The sequence below is a fragment of the Oryza sativa genome, chromosome 11, assembly GCF_034140825.1.
Source record: "Oryza sativa Japonica Group chromosome 11, ASM3414082v1".
In the NCBI taxonomy this organism is placed as follows: domain Eukaryota; kingdom Viridiplantae; phylum Streptophyta; class Magnoliopsida; order Poales; family Poaceae; genus Oryza; species Oryza sativa.
This window is the reverse complement of record NC_089045.1, coordinates 20,426,012-20,445,184: the sequence shown is the minus strand read 5'-3', so window position 1 is coordinate 20,445,184 and position 19,173 is coordinate 20,426,012. Positions and strand designations below refer to the sequence as shown.

The 19,173-nt window shown below is 37.2% G+C and overlaps 1 protein-coding gene and 1 long non-coding RNA gene across 6 annotated transcripts; both read left to right on the top strand.

Annotated features, from left to right (window-relative positions):
* Window positions 1-5,160: 5,160 nt before the first annotated feature.
* Window positions 5,161-9,764, top strand: LOC9266959 (uncharacterized). Of its 5 annotated transcripts, XR_010737506.1 has the most exons (11): window positions 5,161-5,559; window positions 5,664-5,869; window positions 5,973-6,135; window positions 6,314-6,347; window positions 6,440-6,462; window positions 6,562-6,671; window positions 6,761-6,822; window positions 8,222-8,289; window positions 8,591-8,665; window positions 8,956-9,036; window positions 9,368-9,764. It is a non-coding gene; the product is annotated as an uncharacterized lncRNA (long non-coding RNA). The 5 variants fall into 5 exon arrangements; XR_010737504.1 differs by lacking the exon at window positions 8,956-9,036; XR_010737505.1 differs by lacking the exon at window positions 9,368-9,764 and having other exon boundaries at window positions 6,440-6,500; window positions 6,612-6,671; window positions 8,956-9,198.
* A 2,480-nt stretch (window positions 9,765-12,244) lies between these two features.
* LOC4350590 (transport inhibitor response 1-like protein Os11g0515500) lies at window positions 12,245-17,850 on the top strand. The gene is made up of 4 exons (NM_001423389.1): window positions 12,245-12,469; window positions 12,649-13,182; window positions 14,493-14,988; window positions 16,048-17,850. Exons 2-4 carry the CDS (start codon window positions 12,746-12,748, stop codon window positions 16,819-16,821), a joined length of 1,707 nt encoding a protein of 568 aa, NP_001410318.1. The 5' UTR covers window positions 12,245-12,469; window positions 12,649-12,745; the 3' UTR covers window positions 16,822-17,850.
* Window positions 17,851-19,173: the final 1,323 nt, after the last annotated feature.

Here is a 19,173-nt window from a genome sequence, read left to right as displayed (position 1 = left end):
ATGGTATTTTTTTGAAGTTGTGTTTGTCGATGGTCTTAACGTTTGTTGATGATATTTATTAGATTTTTTTTCATATTTATATGGTTTTGGCATATATGTTTATTTCAGAATGTGGTCTTGGTGGTCGTGTAAGATTAGCTATTGACATTAGGTTATATTAAATTTATTTTTATTAGATGGCGTCATTGAGTTTTTTAAAACATTTAATTGTTAGTTTTATATGATGCTTAAATAACTTTTAGTGTTAAATCAAGCCACAGAAATAATAATAATAATAATAATAATAATAATAATAATAATAATAATAATAATAATAATAATAATAATAATAATAATAATAATAATAAGACAAGGTTAGTATTAAATAACTAAGCCACAAAAGATGGGCTTGTATTAAGAAAAACCATTAATACAAGGTTAGTACCTTTTTTTTAAGTTAGTAACATTGGAGTACCATGTAATGATTAGTTGCATTTAACTAGCTAATATCTGATAGAAAGAAAATGCAATTCTTTTCTTAAGTAAACTGTGATAAAGCAATATGGGATTCCTCTAATCCTCTTACACGCCATATGGCACATTCCAACAGTAAGCTATTCTTGAGTGCATCGTTTTACGGTTGATGTACATATGTTGTTTCGACCCACATGATATACAGTTGACAATACTAAAGATTTTGCCAACGGGTCAATATAGACTGATGACAATTAAAGGTTCTTACTCCCATGTGCCACTTAATAATTTTCCAAACGCTTAGTTTAAAAAAGAAAAAAGTATGAGTAGATATGTCTTAAATGATACTGTTGTAATATCATAAACTTATTACTCCCTTAGTTATAAAATATATTTTTTTAAGATTTAAATTCTACTACCTCCATTTCAGGTTATAAGACTTTCTAGCATTGTCTATATTCATATATATGATAATCTAGGTATATATATATATGTGTGTTGTGTCTAAATTTATTAACATATATATGAATGTGAGCAATACTAGAAAGTTTTATAATCTGAAACAGAGGAAGTATTAAATTTTATATACAGTACGAGCATTTCTGCATTGATGCTCGATTTATATAGTTTGACAGGATATGACCAAATTATGGCCCTGTTTAGTTCCCAAAATTTTTTTCTCAAAAACATCACATCGAATCTTTAGGCACATATATGGAGCATTAAATATAGATAAGAAGAAAAACTAATTGCACAATTTGCATGTAAATCGTGAGACGAATCTTTTTGAGACTAATTAGGCCATGATTAGCCATAAGTGCTATAGTAACTTACATGTGCTAATGATAGATTAATTAGGCTCAAAAGATTCGTCTTGCGGTTTACAGGCGAGTTATGAAATTAGTTTTTTCATTCGTATCCGAAAACCCCTTCCGACATCCGGTCAAACGTCCAATGTGACACCTAAAAATTTTCATTTCCTCAACTAAATACACCCTAAACGTGGACCTCAAACGTAGATTTCCCTTTAATTTGGGTCAATATGTGGGCGCTAGCATCAGTGATTTAGTATTCTTGAATCGATGTGACCAAGGAATCCTTCAAATCTGTCCACCCAAGGCAAGACAGACACCACTGGATCACTGAACTGATCAGAATTTGTGGTCGGTTAGGTCAATGCACACTACAACTTCCACTGATAATCAATTAATGCACAGATACTTGCTAGTTATAATTAAATTCAGTCGAATTACACTATGAGGCATTGTGATCAGAAAAAAAATGTTGTAGCTACCAGCTTGCTAGAAATTAATGACATTAGGGAGAATCAAACAACATTTATTATGGCATTAATTTGATTTTGTAAGTAGTTTAGGCTTTAGGCTGGTTTTGTAAGTATTTTCTTAATCAAGTTTTGATTATTTTTTAATACATGGATGCTTGACCTCTTTAAAATTGGATATAGCTTTTTTAAGCAAAGACCGGAATGAATTTCACTTTGTACAAAAAATTGCATTAATTTAATTATTAAGAGTGAATTGTACTTAGGGCCACCTTTTGTCGCCTTAGTTTCATTTTAGAGCACCCTAGTTCGATCTTTTCATTTCGAACTAGTTATATTTATGTTTGTTTCACTTTAGACTACCCAAAACCGTTTCTTTAGCACATCAATAACCTCGAGGACGTCGTCTCCAGGATGTCGGTGAAATCCTTCACATATAAGCAGGTTATAACTTATACGTATCTTTGCCTGTGTATAGGATAAACATGGCTAGTAAGAGAGTCGGGATGATTCAAAGTATAAAATCATAAAGTGAGTTAGTATAACGTGAAAAGAGTATAAACTACGGCAATAATATGTGGCCAAAAGTGCGGCCCACTCTTTAATTTATTACCACTCAGTAAACATAGCTACCATCATGGTACGTCATCACCAACATCCAAAAATATTAGTTACTTAAAAAGAATCCAGAAATAATGTCCATTAATTTCACTAAGATTGGAGACACAGATCATCCAACCTCACACAAAAGTCCCTGCAAATCACGACTTCATGCATGTGAAACATCCACGAGGAAAATTAATTAAAGTCAACAAAATTGACAAGTTTCTATTCGAACTAACGTATCTGGCTAGTTAATTTTGTTGTCCTTTCGATGGCTGCACTCCAAAGTTGACATGAACAAGGAACATGATTCAATTGGGTAGCTAGGCCACGTATTACTTCACTCGAAATATGCATATGCACGTCAAGCACGGCTAACATTTTCCAAACCCATGTACCTACTACTTATAAGAAGATACAAATTTCGGCGTAACGAGTTTTGAATAAGAACAAGTATGAATCTAAAAAAAGGAATCAGAATGGATACAGTTAGAGTGCATATCTGCCACCGGAATGATGTACTCCCTCCCTCCCTCCATTCCAAATTACAGGACTCTTTATTTTTTTAGAAAATTAAACCTACTAACTTTTAATTAATAACCACACTAATAATATATAACTATATATATATATATATATCCCAAGTATTATGTTACTTATCATTAGATTCATATTTTAAAATAGTTTCATATGATACTAATTTTATAATCATTGATATCGTAATATAAAATAAATGAATGATCAATGTATATTATTGAAAACTATATACTTATAATTTAAGATAGGGAGTATTACATATGCACAAATTGTCTTATCAAATCTGGCTATATTTCGGATAATATTATATAATTGAGGGTTTGTTGAAACCATGCAAATTAAGTTGTTTTCATATATATATAAGCGTAGATATACTGTATGACAATATCAATATTGTATTCTCATTATTTATATATTTAACCATATACTCCCATTATGTTGGTATTAGTTGGTCTTTTAGAAAGTTCTCAAGAAAAACGCCAAATATGACGAAAATACCTAGCAAGATCAAGCTAGCAAGAAACGTACAAGAGGAGCTTACAAGTCGTTTTCGCCTCACTAATTTTCTGGGCGGCACTCCAAAGTTGACTCCATAACACGTAATCTAAATTAACGAATCAGAAGGTATGACACGTCGACGGTATGATAATAAATAAATTATACACAGTTAGCAAACTGATGGGTTTCATCGTAGAAAGCGAACCAGTAATTTAAAATCAAGTCAAGGGCAAGGTCAAGCTCACACGGCCGACTGGTCATTTTATTTATTGTTGTCTTTTCTGGAACTCAATTGTTAATTATTTCATTTGGGCACCATCTCCAATGTTAGCATCCACTTTCAACAAATAACTATAAAATGGGTTCATTTTGCCGAGTGATCATCCATGATCTCTGGTTATTAACTCCTGTTTTTTTAGCCTACTTCATTCGTCCCATAATAAATTTATTTTTTACTCTTTTATTTGTTTACAATAAGTTTAGTTTAAGTAATTATTAAATCAAAATTTATAGAAGTAGAAGATAAATGTGGGAGTAGGTAGAGTAGGAAATAATTGCACTGTGATATGATAAAGTAGGGTATTGTATTTTTTTATTGATATGTGTAGAAGGAGTAAAAAAATGAAGTGTGTAGTAAAAAAATTAAAGTGAGTAGGTAAAAAAGGAGCACGCGTTATTGCACGATTAATTATGTATTAACTTTTTTTTAAAAAAAAGATTAATGTGATTTTTTAAAACAACTTTTGTATAAGAAATTTTTTTGCAAAAAACACACCGTCTAGCAGCTTGGAAAACGTGCACGTGGAAAATAAGAGAGGTGAGTTGGGAAAAGTGGGATAAGAACAAACTCAGCCTTAGGGAGTACTTGTTTAGTTGGGAATGATATCCTCTCCCATCGTTAGAGAGATATGTCGTCGTTGACATGTACTCCCTCTATCCCATAAAAAAACAACCTAGTACTACGAATCTGGACATAATTTTATCAAAAACATTATACTAGAGTATGTTACATCTAATTATAGATTCGTTTTTTATGAGAGAGAGGGAGTACTACTTATTGTTCTTCAAACTACATGTCAGTAACTACGTCGTTGGGAAGTTTGTGGTAGTAAAACTACTTCTGTTTTGTTGTATACTTATACTTAGGAACGAATTGAAGAATATGCATCCATGTGACACGCTTCTTGAACTATTAAAAACGGAATTGAAGAATGATCCATGTGACACTCTTCATGAACTATTAAAATAGTGTGCTCTTAAAATACTTTATATATATATATATATGATTTTTTAACTAAAATATTAAATCTATTTTCAACTTTATAGTATTTTATAGTAGTTAACTCAAATAATTTGTAAAAAAAAAACCAGGCCTGACCCCTTTTCTCTATAAATAATCATGCATATATTTCTCTATAGATAGAACCTTGCATATCCCGGTTAAATCTCTAATTTCTGGTTTTATGTACCATATTTTGTTAAAAAAAAACACCACCTGACTCGTATAAAAGGAAGTACTCAAACCATGACGACAGCCAAAACACGTAAGCTCACGGAATCAATTCCATATCATATCATATTCCGATGAACCTCAGCGCGTCTTGGGTTGCTACAGGGCAACAGTTCCTGCTTGCTTCTGCGCCGCTTGATCTGCTCATCTCGGTTGGATCCATCCGTCCGTCGTCTCCTTATGGCGGGCGCGAAGCTTCCTTCCTCCTTCGTCACGCGTCGCGTCGCTTCACTGGCCCCACATCCGATTCCGCACTGCTGTGCTGCCCAATTCCTCCACGCATCGCTGCATTTGGGTGAGAGGGGAACCAAGCTAGGGTTTCGCCTCCCCCGCACGCCTCCTCCTCCGCATCGCGCGAACCGACCCGACCCCCGCTTCGCCGCCGCCGCGGCCGCGATGGGGACGGAGAGGAAGCGCAAGGTGAGCCGTGAGCCTCTTCGACGTGGTCGACAAGACCTCCGTCTCCGCCAAGCTCGGCGGCGCCGCCACCACCAACGGCACCGCCGCCGCCGCGGCGGCCAACCAGCCCCTAATCGGCGAGGTACCTCGAGTCCCAAGACACTCGAGAAGCGCCGCACGCTCCCCGTGTGGCAGCTGAAGGACGATTTCCTCGCTGTCCTCCACGACAACCAGGCCCTCATCCTCGTCGGAGAAACCGGAAGCGGCAAGCACTCAGGTATTGAATCTGCACCTTTGCCTGTACATCTCCACATTGAACTGTAAAAGTATTTTAGATTAGTCATTATTGGTTGTTTATTAGGGGATTTTTTTTCCTTCTAGATGGAATCGCACCACAGTACCTCGACCCCCAAATCCATCGATCCGCCGCCATCGGTTCAGGGGAGTGGCACTCCGGTAGGCCGCTCATCGAGTTATCTTGATTTCCCGAGCCTCCGCTCATCCGCCACCACGCGTGTTCGGGGTTCTCTGCGCCATCGTCGCCTTCATCCTCCTGTTTGCACGCTGCCGCCAATCTACTGACTCTGGTATGCAAGTCCTAAATCGATCTTCTTCTCCATTGTTGTCATCCTTGCTTCTATCCTCTGCATCGATCGATTTGGGTGACCTATGTTGTGGGTCTGTGATTAGGGTTTCAATACGGAGTGGACAAAGTGTTCCAGCCATTGCCATCGTCGCCTTCCATGGGGCATGAGCTCCTCTGTTGGGGTTCAGTACTGAGTGGAGAAAGTGTGTTCCGGCCACTGCCGTCATTGCCTTCCACGGGACAGTAAGCTCCAGCAAGCGGATATAGGTAAGCTTCTATGCCACCATTATCTTCTCTCTGGATTAGGCCATAAATCTTGATTCCGATGCGTGCCTACACTCTTCCAACTGCTCCCGGTCACGGATAAAGCTTGGCCACTTCCCCGCTGCTGAAGCATCATTAGTTTCAGGCATTAATATCTAACATTTGATTCTTTTCCTTGTAGATCTGCATTTCCATCCGCAACAGCTCTTCATCTGGTCTGCCTCTATTCATTTTGTTGTCAATTGGTTGGTTTCACCATCCTTTACTCTACAACAGATGATTTGCATGGCCATTGTTTCATGCGCAGGAAATTCATGGACGGTTTACAATGTAAATTTGATGTTGGATGGTGTCTTATCTCGACCAAAGTTTGTCAAATTCGCTTGCCTGTTGCTGCGTTGTATAACTTGCAACCTATTTTTCTTATAGCCATGCCATAAGCTTAGATGCACCTTCTACTCGTTGCCTCATGTATGCAGCCGTGTTTTGATATATATGGTGCAGTGACTTTGTGAGCAGCTCAGTTTAATAGAACCAAGGTACGTTCTCTTCTCCTTTTGTTTTAATATATTTGCAGATTTTCAGAATTCTTCAGTAGCTTAATTTGATTTTCTTTACAATCTTATAGGTAAGATGGTTGATCTCGATCATTGTTTCAAATTGATTGCCTACAACTCTTTGAAATAGAAGGTAAGTTAACCAGACATTCATCTACTATATATGTTTGTGTATGTCATATACTTGATGAAATGCTTGATGGACTTAGCCCGTCGATATGCATTATTGGTTAAGTACTCAAAACTGCACACTGCTGTCACTTAATTTTAGATTTCTCATTACGTTCAGTTATATTAGATTCAGGCCTTAAGGGATATGGCAGCTATTAACTGTATAATATTTTGACCCAAATGATTCAGTTCTAGAGCACTTAAAGATGGCTATTGCAGGTATTATAGGCCAGCACAAAGTTTGTTGTTGTTATCTCTTTGTTGCTTGCAGTATACTCATATCACATTGAAGCCAAGTTATGCTATGTATTACGTTGATTTGGTCATGAAACGTTTCTCTCTATTCAGGAAGCATTTTTATTCAACAATGTATGCGCCTTCTTTGCTAAACTACTATGCAGTGGATGTGTTCATGATTGTTTTCTTCTGATCCTAGCACATTCCCTGAGATATCCTTCAAATATGATGACTTCAAAGTCATCGTGTGCCTTTTTTCCTCTCATATTTACATTGTTATGCCTAGGACAATAGCTTCAGTTTAACAGTGCACCTTCGCTGCTTGATAATTGCGATGGGTAAGATACTATCAGTCAACTGTGAATGTATTATGTACTAATGTTGTTTCACCTCTACAAAGCCAAAAAATGAAGTTCTCCCTAGACACACCCAAACCTTCCAAGTAGAGCAATAATTTTATTAGCAACCATTATTTCCACATATCTATCGCCTCTTTGATTTAAATAGTCATCCAAGATAAAGGAGTTAACGCAATAAACTAAATGGGCTGCTCATTTTGTTTAATGTCCATAGATTTGCAAGCAGGAATCCCTCAATCTATATTTTCTTTGCTTGGCAGGAGTTACATTTTTTTAGATGACATCCAGTAGGGATTCAGGCCATTGGAGCTTGAGGGATACACACCATTCAGTAGTTTGAGAAATTGATGTTTCAACTTCGCCTAAATTTATAGGTTAAATATGATACTAATTAGTTGTGCTTGTCGTTTTTAGTAATCAGTGCCACATATAAAATGTAGCTCAAGCCATTTTTTTGTGCTTTTACCTCTCCTATCAAGGTAGGACTGATGTTGGCATTTGGGAACGCCTTTTCATTTTCTTTATGTAATGAGGATTAATGTATTTCCAACTCCTAATTAGTAAATCACAACAAGAGGAAAGCAATAAGGATATAATTACCCTTTCTAAATTGAGGTGATGTATGCAAGAAACTAGCCAATTGAAATAACCAGGCTATGAATGTAATATGAAAATACAAAACATTGAATGATGTGTAAGGAGGATCATTTCCATCCACTGATTGCATATGCTAATTCTATTATTTTATCATCTCTTTTTTCAAAGGTCCTTCCGGAGATTCTTCATATGGCTATCCTGGTCTGCTAACTTCTACTCCCTCCGTCCCATAATAGGTGACGTTTTTGACTTTTTATTTGCAACGTTTGACCATTCGTTTTATTTGAAAAATTAGTGCAAATATAAAAAAAGATAAGTCATATGTAAAGTACTTTTGATAATAAAGCAAATGATAAACAAAATAAATAATAATTTCAAAATTTTTTGAATAAGACGAATGATCAAACATTGATAAACAAAAACTCAAAAAGACAAGTAATATGGGACGGAGGTAGTATGATTTAATCTGTGTGCGCTGCTGCTTTCCATGTCTCTGCAAATGCATATGTATTGATGTGCCCTTCAATCTCCATGCAGAGTATGCTATCATGACACACAAGGATTTTTTTTGTTGGGTGCTGTGTAAAATTATTGTTACCGAAGCCTTCAAAGGTATTACAGTAATATATTGTTACATCTCCTTCACCGGGCTTCTATACTAGAGATCCTCCTATTACTATTTTAGTTCTTTTTAAACCAGACAACCTGATTAGCTATTCTTACTTATCTTTTTATACAAGATTTTTTTTACAAGATTATATTTGCACCATCAGATGTAGAATGCCAACTTTGTTCAAGCTCCCCCTAGCCATATACCATATATTCATGTTCTGCTTGATTTCTACTCTGTGGTTGAGCAAAATCCTGTGTATAATACTTATGCATCTTGCATTGCACTTCAGCTTAATTTTTGTAGAGGCCACCCTGTGCAGCTTTCTCAATTTCATCCATAACAAAACAAGGGGCATTTTACATACTCTTAGGTAATTGCTTGGGTACATTGTATTTTGATATCCTTCAGGTCTACTATTTGAACTCATCAATTAGTGAGTAGGATGAATAGATATTTACTTAGGCTTGATGTTGCTACTTCCCTAAAGAGATTTTCTATTGGTTCTATCAACTATAAATAATTTATTCCTTCATATTCTGCCAGTGTCTCTTTCAGTGTGATACGTGAATTCAGTATGCATATGCTCTATTAACCTAGGTGCTACTTTCATTATGTCATGATAAATTGAGTTATGCCCATTTCAGATATATGATCTCTACTTTTATTTAGCTCATAAAGGTAGATTGTTTCTCCTTTGGCAGTTCAAACCGGTATGCTCCGTTTGTATCAAGTAAAACAGTTACGGAGTTGCTAGAAATATGGCGCCATATACTACAGTCGATTTTTTTTCAGCCACTTACACAGTAGTTACACCTCATTTACACCCCACTTACATATGTAATTAGTATATAATTTTCGAATTTACATATGTAATTTTAGTACTTACATATGTAATTTTGAGACTTACATTGTAAATACACTAAAATTACATATGTAATTTAGGGACTTACAATGTAAATACATGCCGACTATTTTTTGATAAAAAATATGGCGCCATAAATATAGCTACACCCAACAGTTATAGGTCATGTACATGGAACAATTGATACATTTTTCGCTATATTGTAATGATAAAGGATATTTCATTGATTAGCAAAAGATTCATATAACTTTTGATTTGATTATTCAATATGTCCCCGGCAACGCGCGGGGTCCCGGCTAGTATATCATGTTCTCATTACCTCGGGCTTTATGGGTTGGATGGAGTGCGGCCACACAGTTGGCCATTCTCTTTTATCTCTCCAAATTGACGGTAGATGCATCTGTGCAAATTAAGGCATGTTTTTGTTCCTTATGCCATTCGATGCTATCAGGTTCATTGCCAACAGTGTTCGTTTTTCCAATTCCTTTGCTTTGCTTATAAACCACACTTATCGTCGTGTTTTTTTTTCATGGTGGTAATCTCTATATATCTAATACAAAAGCTCGAATTTGAGTTTGAATGATTTTAGGCTTGGCTCGAATGTGGGTTTTGGCTCAGCTTATTAGCAGCACGTACGCAAATCAAGTCTGGTCATCAACTCATGATTAATTAACTGCTATAAACTTAGACATAGATTTATTTATTTTTAATAAACTTCTATATAGAAAGTTTGTATCAAAAGTGTATCTTTTTTAGCAGTTCATAAAGCGTGCTAATTAAAAAGGCAAGGGAGTAGCTAAATCCTAAAGGTGCATTCAAATCACCCTTAGTTATTTACAAATTGTTAGTTACAATATATTACCTCCGTCCCAAAATAAGTGCAGCCGTGGGAATCCTTATCTAACGTTTGACTGTTCGTCTTATTTAAAAAATTTATGAAAAAAATAAAAAAATAGTCACACATAAAATATTATTTATGTTTTATCATCTAATAACAATAAAAGTACTAATCATAAAAAGTTTTTAAATAAGACAAGCGGTTAAACGTTAGACAACAGTGCAAAACTGCACTTATTTTAGGACGGAGTGAGTTTCTAATTGAACAATATGGAGTTTCTAATGAAAACCTCCTTCTCAGTGTCTCTTTTCATTGTCTGTACTACACAACATGACGTTTGCAAAAGAAGACTAACAGAAATATAGGAAATTACATTTAAAAAGACATAAGGTCTAGAAAATAAAATGTCATGAAGTGGGTGTGCATGCTCAAAATTTTCGTACATGAGTTTGGTGTTACAATGTAATTTTTTTCTGAACGCACAAAAGAAATTACATGTTATTCCTTTAAATGTTATTCCTTTAAGATGAAAGAAGGGTTTACACAATGTAAAAGTCGGAGGGCGTCTGCCAGGGATTAGGGGATTGAAGGATTAATACCAGAAGGTGCTATTAGAGGAATGATCCCCAAAAAAAAGGAAGAAGGGAAGGAAGCTACATAGGTCCTATCCTCCTAGGAAGCCCACTAGAAACTACAGAAGTATTGATACAATGTCACATATATACTCACATAGTTACTATTTATTAGTGCATTCAATTATTTATTGTGTTGATCATTATTTTACCCGAGATGCCTGATTTAATTTGTCTCCAGTTTTCTTCTCCTGTTCGGTCTCCCATATTGATTTTATCTATGACATATGCTAATGACCTTTCTATAACCCATTTATTCATGTCTCATATATATTGCCCAAATTTGCTCCTTGGTAACTGCGATGAGGTTTTCTAAAGCAATGGGATAACAATTAGGTAGGAGATCAATACATACATGACAACTAGAGCTAGAGGGATCCAAGAGGTGTGCCGCCCGACTACTTGAGTAGAGGCATAACCTGTAGGTTAGTATTGAAGACTATTGGGAATCTGAGATGAGAGAACCCTGATTTAGTAGAGATGGGGGAAGAAAAAAAAATGAAAACTTAAAATTAGGCGGTCCGATAAATTTTTCAATAATACTTTTGACCACAACTACTTATTATGAACTATATGAGATTGTAATATAATCAATTTTTCCACTGTATTGACAATGCACAACATGCCCGATGGTATGGCCTACCCTTTCACATCATAGAATTACTCTGCAGCGGCAGCCCGGCAAAGGTATCATCCATGACAAACGAGTTTACCCTAAAGATTTTACCATAAAAATTTGAATACTATAAAACATCTTAAATGAAAATTTGAACAAACATAACATAGAATTTATTTAACTAGCGCTATACATTTTGTGTAATTTTACATACAGGCAACAACTTAAGTTGCCAAATAAAACTCATTACAAACCAAGTTGTTACCTTCTAATATAAGCTAAAACGTAATTGTTGTGAAAAAAAACAAATACAGTTTTATACTCCTTCTGTTTCATATTATTTTTTTCTACTAGTGAAACATTTTTTAATTTGACCATATTTATAGAAAAATATAGTAACATTTATAAAAAAAAAAATATTATCAAACTGTATCCAATGTTACATTTAATGAAACTAATTTAGTATTAACAAGTTAATTTAGAAAATAATCAACATGATTATAAAACAGATGAAGTATAATTTATTCAAGCCTCTTCATTTATTAAAACTGAAAAAAGAAATGTAATTTGAGAACAAAAATCCCTTGCTCATCTCCCTTCCCTTCCGTTCGCCATCTAACGAACTTTCGCGGAATAGGCGGTTCCCACTTCCATCCATGTCCATTCCCCTTTTTCCTCTCCCCTTCGCTACTCGCCAACAGAAGAAAAACCCTCACCTCCACTCCCCCCTCGCCGGAGCCACGGCGACCCTCTCCACCCCCTGCCTTGCCGCCGGCGAGTGTCCTTGCGTGCGCCGCCGGTGAGCGGGTGTGGATCCCAGCGGCGGCGCGATCGGCCTTCGAATCGAACTGAAAGGTATTGGGCTCTTCTCTCTCGTAACTGGGGATCGATTAGATCGGTGTTAGATTGGCCTATTTGCGTCCAATTAGCCGATCCTATTTCGTCCCGATTTCATTTATATGATCCGTGGTGCGTGCTGCAGTACTAATTGCAATTTTGTTTTTATTTTTTTTTGCAAAATAATTGGGGCTCAGCTGAACCCTCGTTGCCACTGCTGTGAACATGTCCCAAATTGAGAAGATCGTATGAGCTATGGGGAATTATTAGGATTCTTGGAGGCGGCGGCGGCATATGGTGTTCTTCCCGGAGGAGGTGGTGGAGCACATCCTTGGGTTTCTAGCGTCGCACCGCGACCGCAACGCGGTGTCGCTGGTGTGCCGGGAGTGGTACCGCGTCGAGCGCCTCAGCCGCCGCTCGGTGCTCGTGCGCAACTGCTACGCGGCGCGCCCGGAGCGCGTGCACGCGCGCTTCCCCGGCCTGCGCTCGCTGAGCGTGAAGGGGAGGCCGCGCTTTGTCCCCGCGGGGTGGGGTGCCGCGGCGCGGCCATGGGTGGCCGCGTGCGTCGCCGCGTGCCCTGGCCTCGAGGAGCTCCGGCTGAAGCGGATGGTTGTCACTGATGGGTGCCTCAAGCTGCTCGCTTGCTCATTCCCCAATTTGAAGTCGCTCGTCCTTGTTGGCTGTCAGGGGTTCAGCACTGATGGGCTTGCTACTGTCGCTACCAATTGCAGGTGAGACTAATGCAAGCTTCTAGATTTTGTGTCGTAATGATCTGAATTTAGGAGTCCTCCATTAGATATTGACTTTGTTGGCTCTGACTGTTTAAGTTAATCTTGCATAGCCATTTTAATTAGCTATGCTTTACCTATTGTTAGGTACTCAGGTTTTCAACCTTCTTGATGTTCAGTTTATGGCAATGCTCAAGTCTAGTTCACATCATGGAACCTCATTCGTCCTTGTGTACTTCGTTTCAGTTTAGGCTATATCTATCTATTACAGGTTTAGAGATCATAATCGCGTAACTAAAACTGTCAAACACAATGCACAAGCTCCTCACAAAATTTAGGGGCAATCTAAGTTTTGCATAATTTAGTTTGAATCTCCAGTTAAATACTTACACTATTTTTTTGCATTAGTTGTTATTAGTTAACACTCTTTTATTCATATCAAATCGTGTGATATGATTTGCTTGTCTATTTATTGGGATTTTGTGTGACTTATGTCAGAAGATAATTATTGAAATCACGAAAATATCACATATTCATTTTTCCATGAGCACTTAACTGAAATACTTCAAGATTCCTTTATCCATAGTTCTCAATGTTTATGTGAACTCCATATAGCAAGGTGGAAACACCAAGAACAACCATGTAATGTTGGAAAATTGAGCAAGTCACTGCTACTAGTATATTGTTATTGCAATTTTAAGGAGCACTGGAAACACTTCATTGTATACTTACACATGTTTGGGAAATGTTTTGACTAATAACCAAGAAACAGTGCTGGAGGGTGGAGAACTGGAGATCAACAAAAATTATACTTCCTAAATCCATCCTAAAGGACTAAAGAAATTTAAACTATTCACTGTTTTACTTTTTCCTATCTAATAGCTTTTGCATTTCTCAGTTTCACAGTTTCATTTATAAGCCGTCTCATGTTTTTTTAATAACATCTATTGACCTTTTACTCCAAATTGAATTATGATAAGTTGTTTGGTTATTTGGATGATATCATCTTTAAGGGTGTTCACCATCCAGTATTTTGTGCACTACCTGTTTGTTTTTGGTGGAACTGGTGGTCAGTGCTCAAGAGGCACCAGTGCTAAGCATATTTCATCGGCTTGATTACCTTGATAGTCATTTAATCATAGTAGCTGGCAACAATTTGGACAACTTTAAATTTGTGATCTCATACTTCTGTTCTGTTACATAAAGCTAACTTTAGATTTATTTTCACCTCTACTGTCTCTAGTTTTTCTGCAGAAGTATTTTGGCTGACACAATGCATCTTATGAATTTTATTTATAACTCTTCGCTCTTAGATTTATGAAGGAACTGGACTTACAAGAGAGTCTGGTGGAGGATCGAGACTCTCGTTGGCTTGGATGTTTTCCCAAGCCTTCTACATTACTAGAATCCTTGAATTTTTCTTGCTTGACCGGGGAGGTGAATAGTCCTGCATTGGAAATACTGGTTGCAAGGAGTCCAAATCTTAGAAGCTTGAGATTGAACCGTTCAGTTCCACTTGATGTTTTGGCCAGAATTCTTTGTCGCAGACCTAGGCTGGTGGATTTATGTACAGGATCTTTTGTACGAGGCAATATTGTTGGTGCATATGCTGGGCTATTCAATAGTTTTCAACATTGCAGTTTGCTGAAGAGTTTATCTGGGTTTTGGGATGCTACAAGCTTGTTTATTCCAGTGATTGCTCCTGTTTGCAAGAATCTAACGTGCTTGAACCTTAGCTCTGCTCCAATGGTCAGGAGTGCTTATCTTATTGAATTTATTTGTCAATGCAAGAAACTCCAACAATTGTGGGTAAGACTTACTAGAAGTAATGCAAATGATTTGCTAGGGATTTATTTAAGTAATCTAGTTATGAAGTGTGATACTGTGTTGGTTGTTTATATTTTCAACTTACAAAATTTATAGGGGTTGCTGGCGAATGGGAAAAAATATAGGTGTTTTTTTGCGAGGTTAAGTACACTGTTAACGTTCCTGCAGTCGATAGGTGCATTTGTTGTGACTTGTGAGGTTGATTATACTGTTTCCCTGTTTACAAGACCGTTGCACTGGAAGTATATGGAATGACAGTGTAGATGGGATATCATTTTCTTCTTATTTGGAACTTCTGTTTTGGCAATCATATCCTACTTCAATCAGCTTATGGTTTGAGTTACATGCTTAGTAGGCAAGAATTTCATATACTTAAACAAACCAAAATTCATTTTAGTCCACTTTCTAGTAACTCTCACTGTTTAGCAGAGGTGAATTGCACCCCTCTGAGTTAAATAAAAAACCACAAATTTGTTTGTGCGAATGTTGATCTGTTTGTGCAAATGTTACTAAAATATCTAGATGGTGAGATAGATTTACAAATGTTCTAGAATTTTGAAATAACAACGTTTTGAATTTTCCTGTATCTTTAGTAATGCTACCATGGTTTTAATGTTCTGATTTGTGTTTTGGTCGCATCATATACAGTTCAACGTTTGTGTCAACATGGTACTGATTCCTTGATATTGGAAGATTGTTAATTGATAACTTGATAAAACTAGTCTGGATCCACTTCATACCAGGGAAAAAGGGAATAATGCCAAATATTTGTTGGACTAGAGTATCAATGTGACCTAATCAGTTCACTGTGTGATTAGTGCACATAATGACACAATAAATCAAGTATAATAATAATTGGGGTGTTATACTCAGGTTAGATAAGCTTTGTATGTGGGTTGTGTTAACAACTATTTGAATAGAAGTTAAAGCTTACTAACTGCAGTAGAATGCTATCCCTATGTTTCTTCTATTTGTGATGCAGTTGTTGGTTGTTTCTTCATAAATGTGTTTTGGTTACCTAGGCCTTATCCTTGGTTTCAGGTGTTAGATCACATTGGTGATGAAGGATTGAAAATTGTAGCCTCATCCTGTATACAGCTCCAAGAGTTGAGAGTATTTCCTGCGAATGCAAATGCCAGAGCAAGCACTGTGACAGAGGAAGGGCTAGTTGCCATATCTGCAGGCTGTAACAAGTTACAGTCTGTGCTCTATTTTTGCCAACGGATGACAAACTCTGCACTGATTACTGTCGCAAAGAACTGCCCACGATTCACGTCCTTCAGACTGTGTGTTCTTGATCCAGGATCAGCAGACGCTGTGACAGGGCAGCCATTGGATGAGGGTTATGGGGCAATCGTACAGTCATGCAAAGGCCTTAGACGGCTATGTTTGTCTGGACTTCTCACAGACACAGTGTTCCTCTACATTGGCATGTATGCTGAGAGGCTGGAGATGCTTTCTGTAGCATTTGCAGGAGATACCGACGATGGCATGACCTACGTGCTCAATGGCTGCAAAAATCTCAAGAAGCTGGAAATCAGGGACAGTCCTTTTGGTGACAGCGCGCTTCTTGCAGGCATGCATCAGTACGAGGCAATGCGCTCACTCTGGTTGTCGTCGTGTAATGTCACCCTGGGGGGTTGCAAGTCTCTTGCAGCAAGCATGGCAAACCTCAACATCGAGGTCATGAATAGAGCAGCAAGTATCAATGAGGCAGACAATGCTAATGATGCAAAGAAGGTGAAGAAGTTGTATATTTACAGGACAGTTGCTGGACCGAGGGGTGATGCGCCTGAATTCATCTCAACGTTCTAAATCCATATATTTTTGAAGTTGAAGGTTTGTTCTTCGACAACCACCTTTTGTTTATATCATACTCTGCTACGTCGAGTTGATCTACATGTTCTAAAGATCTATCTATCTTCACGGTCGAAGGGATCTTCTAGGATTATTTTGTGTAAATTCCTTTGCTATCACCTCTGCTATGTCATTATCTTCCAGCAGTGCTACACTTATGATTAATCTCCAAAATTGAAACTCTATAGTTATGGTTAACTTGGCAGATTGATTACACATCATGGTAACATCTAAGCCTTGTAATACCATAATTCTAGCAAGTCATATGCGTGGTTCATCTTCATGTATATACGATTTCATATCGATGCTCTCATGTAATGTCTGGGAAATTTGAAGTGCCAAATTGTTACTTTTCTGAGTCGAAAGATATGATCAGTTAAGCCTGATGAACAGCTGATTCAGTAGTTGGACCCTCCAATTTGTTGCAGCATTTCAGCACTGGTCAAGACTAATCTGTGATTTACAAGTTGAGAATTTGAGTAGATCCCCATCCTGTTTACCTTCAAATACTCTGAAATTTTTCTTTCTGATGTCGCAATCCAATGTCCATGTCGCTGCAAGACAGGGTGGCTTGGAAGTCAGTCATCTCGCTGTCAGTTGTAGCGTGGGGGTGTACTGGTGTTGCTCACAGTTTGATATCATCATCATGGCCATCACACAACATGCTTATTCCTGCACGGTTTAGCAAGCTTTAATTGACCACCATCATCGCTTGCTGTTTGATCATTAGTACTACATCAATTGGAGTCCAAATTCCAAAATGTTTGGTTATAATTGCTTCGAGGCAATTAAGATGTTTATGAGGGTAAATTAAGGACTTGTTTAGTTGGGGAAAATTTTTATATTTGATTGTCACATTGGATATACGGACACACATTTGAAGTATTAAATGTAATCTAATAACACAGTAAATTATAGATTCCGCCTGTAAACTGCTTGGTGAATTTATTGAGCCTAATTAATCCGTTATTAGTAAATGTTTACTGCAACACCACATTGTCAAATCATGGCGTAATTAGGTTTAAAAGATTCTCCTCGTAATTTACACGTAATATGTGTAATTGTTTTTTCTTACATTTAATACTTCATGCATATGTAAATATTCGACGTCACAGCGTGAAGATTTTTGTTTTGGGAACTAAAGGTGAAAACAACATGATGGTAGGAAAAGAATGAGTATGAGCATGCAGCGACGTGTGTAGGACAGTACGGGTCTGTGTCATCATGTGATGGGAGAGCCCCATTGCTCTGAAAATTAATGTAGAGAAGTTTCTGCGAACGTGATATATATACGATGGAGAGGGAGAGGGGAGACAGATTGGGCGGTGAGAATTAAATCATAAAATCAGGATCTCATCGACATGTATGCCTATGCTTATGTGTCGGCGCTGCGTATGGGTCACATGCACGCATGCTACTGTTCGATGACTCTGTAATTAACATTATATTTTTGTTTCTTTAATTAGTTTTTTTCTCAAAGAATCAACCCACTTCTTTTTTTTTTCGTGAGTCGTTGACGCAATTCCTGACATTTGACCTTATCAGGTACGAATGGCAGTATGGCAGTGAGAACCGAGATATCCAGTACAAGTACAGTAGAAAAAAAATACTCATCGAAGGGTGATAAATTACACTAAATTTCTCCCCCAAATGTTTTGATTGATTTATGTCAAATCATACACAAGTACTATATCCGTCCCATTAAAAAATCAACATAGCACCACGAATGTGATCATACATTTGTCCAAATTCATTGTATTAAAATGTAACAATTCGTTTTTTCTTTCGTGGAACAGAGGAAATACATAGCAATGATACAAGTGTACTGGTAATAGTGACACGTTCTTTATGAACTGAACTTCATAAATATTTGATACTCATTCTGTCCCATATTGATTCCTAGCAATTCTTAGATAAATTAGTAATGAGAAAATCAAACAAATACTATTGACAAGCCAGCAAATATTTGATATTCGTTCTGTATAATGTGGCGTGGAGGAGAGAGATGCGAGTTGAGATAGTCAGGCCGGCACTTTACATGAGCAGTCGCTTGCACGGGTACCTATGCAACCAGTGGGATCCATAGTAATATCTCCGTCCCAAGATAAGTGAAGTTGTGGGGAACCATGTCCAGTGTTTGACCGTTTGTCTTATTTAAAAAATTTATAAAAAAATTAAAAAAAATTAGTCGCCCATAAAGTACTATTCATGTTTTATCATCTGATAACACAAAAATAGTAATCACTGAAGCATTGGATATGAATAGTATAAAACTGCACTTATTTTAGGATGGAGGGAGTAGTAGCAATG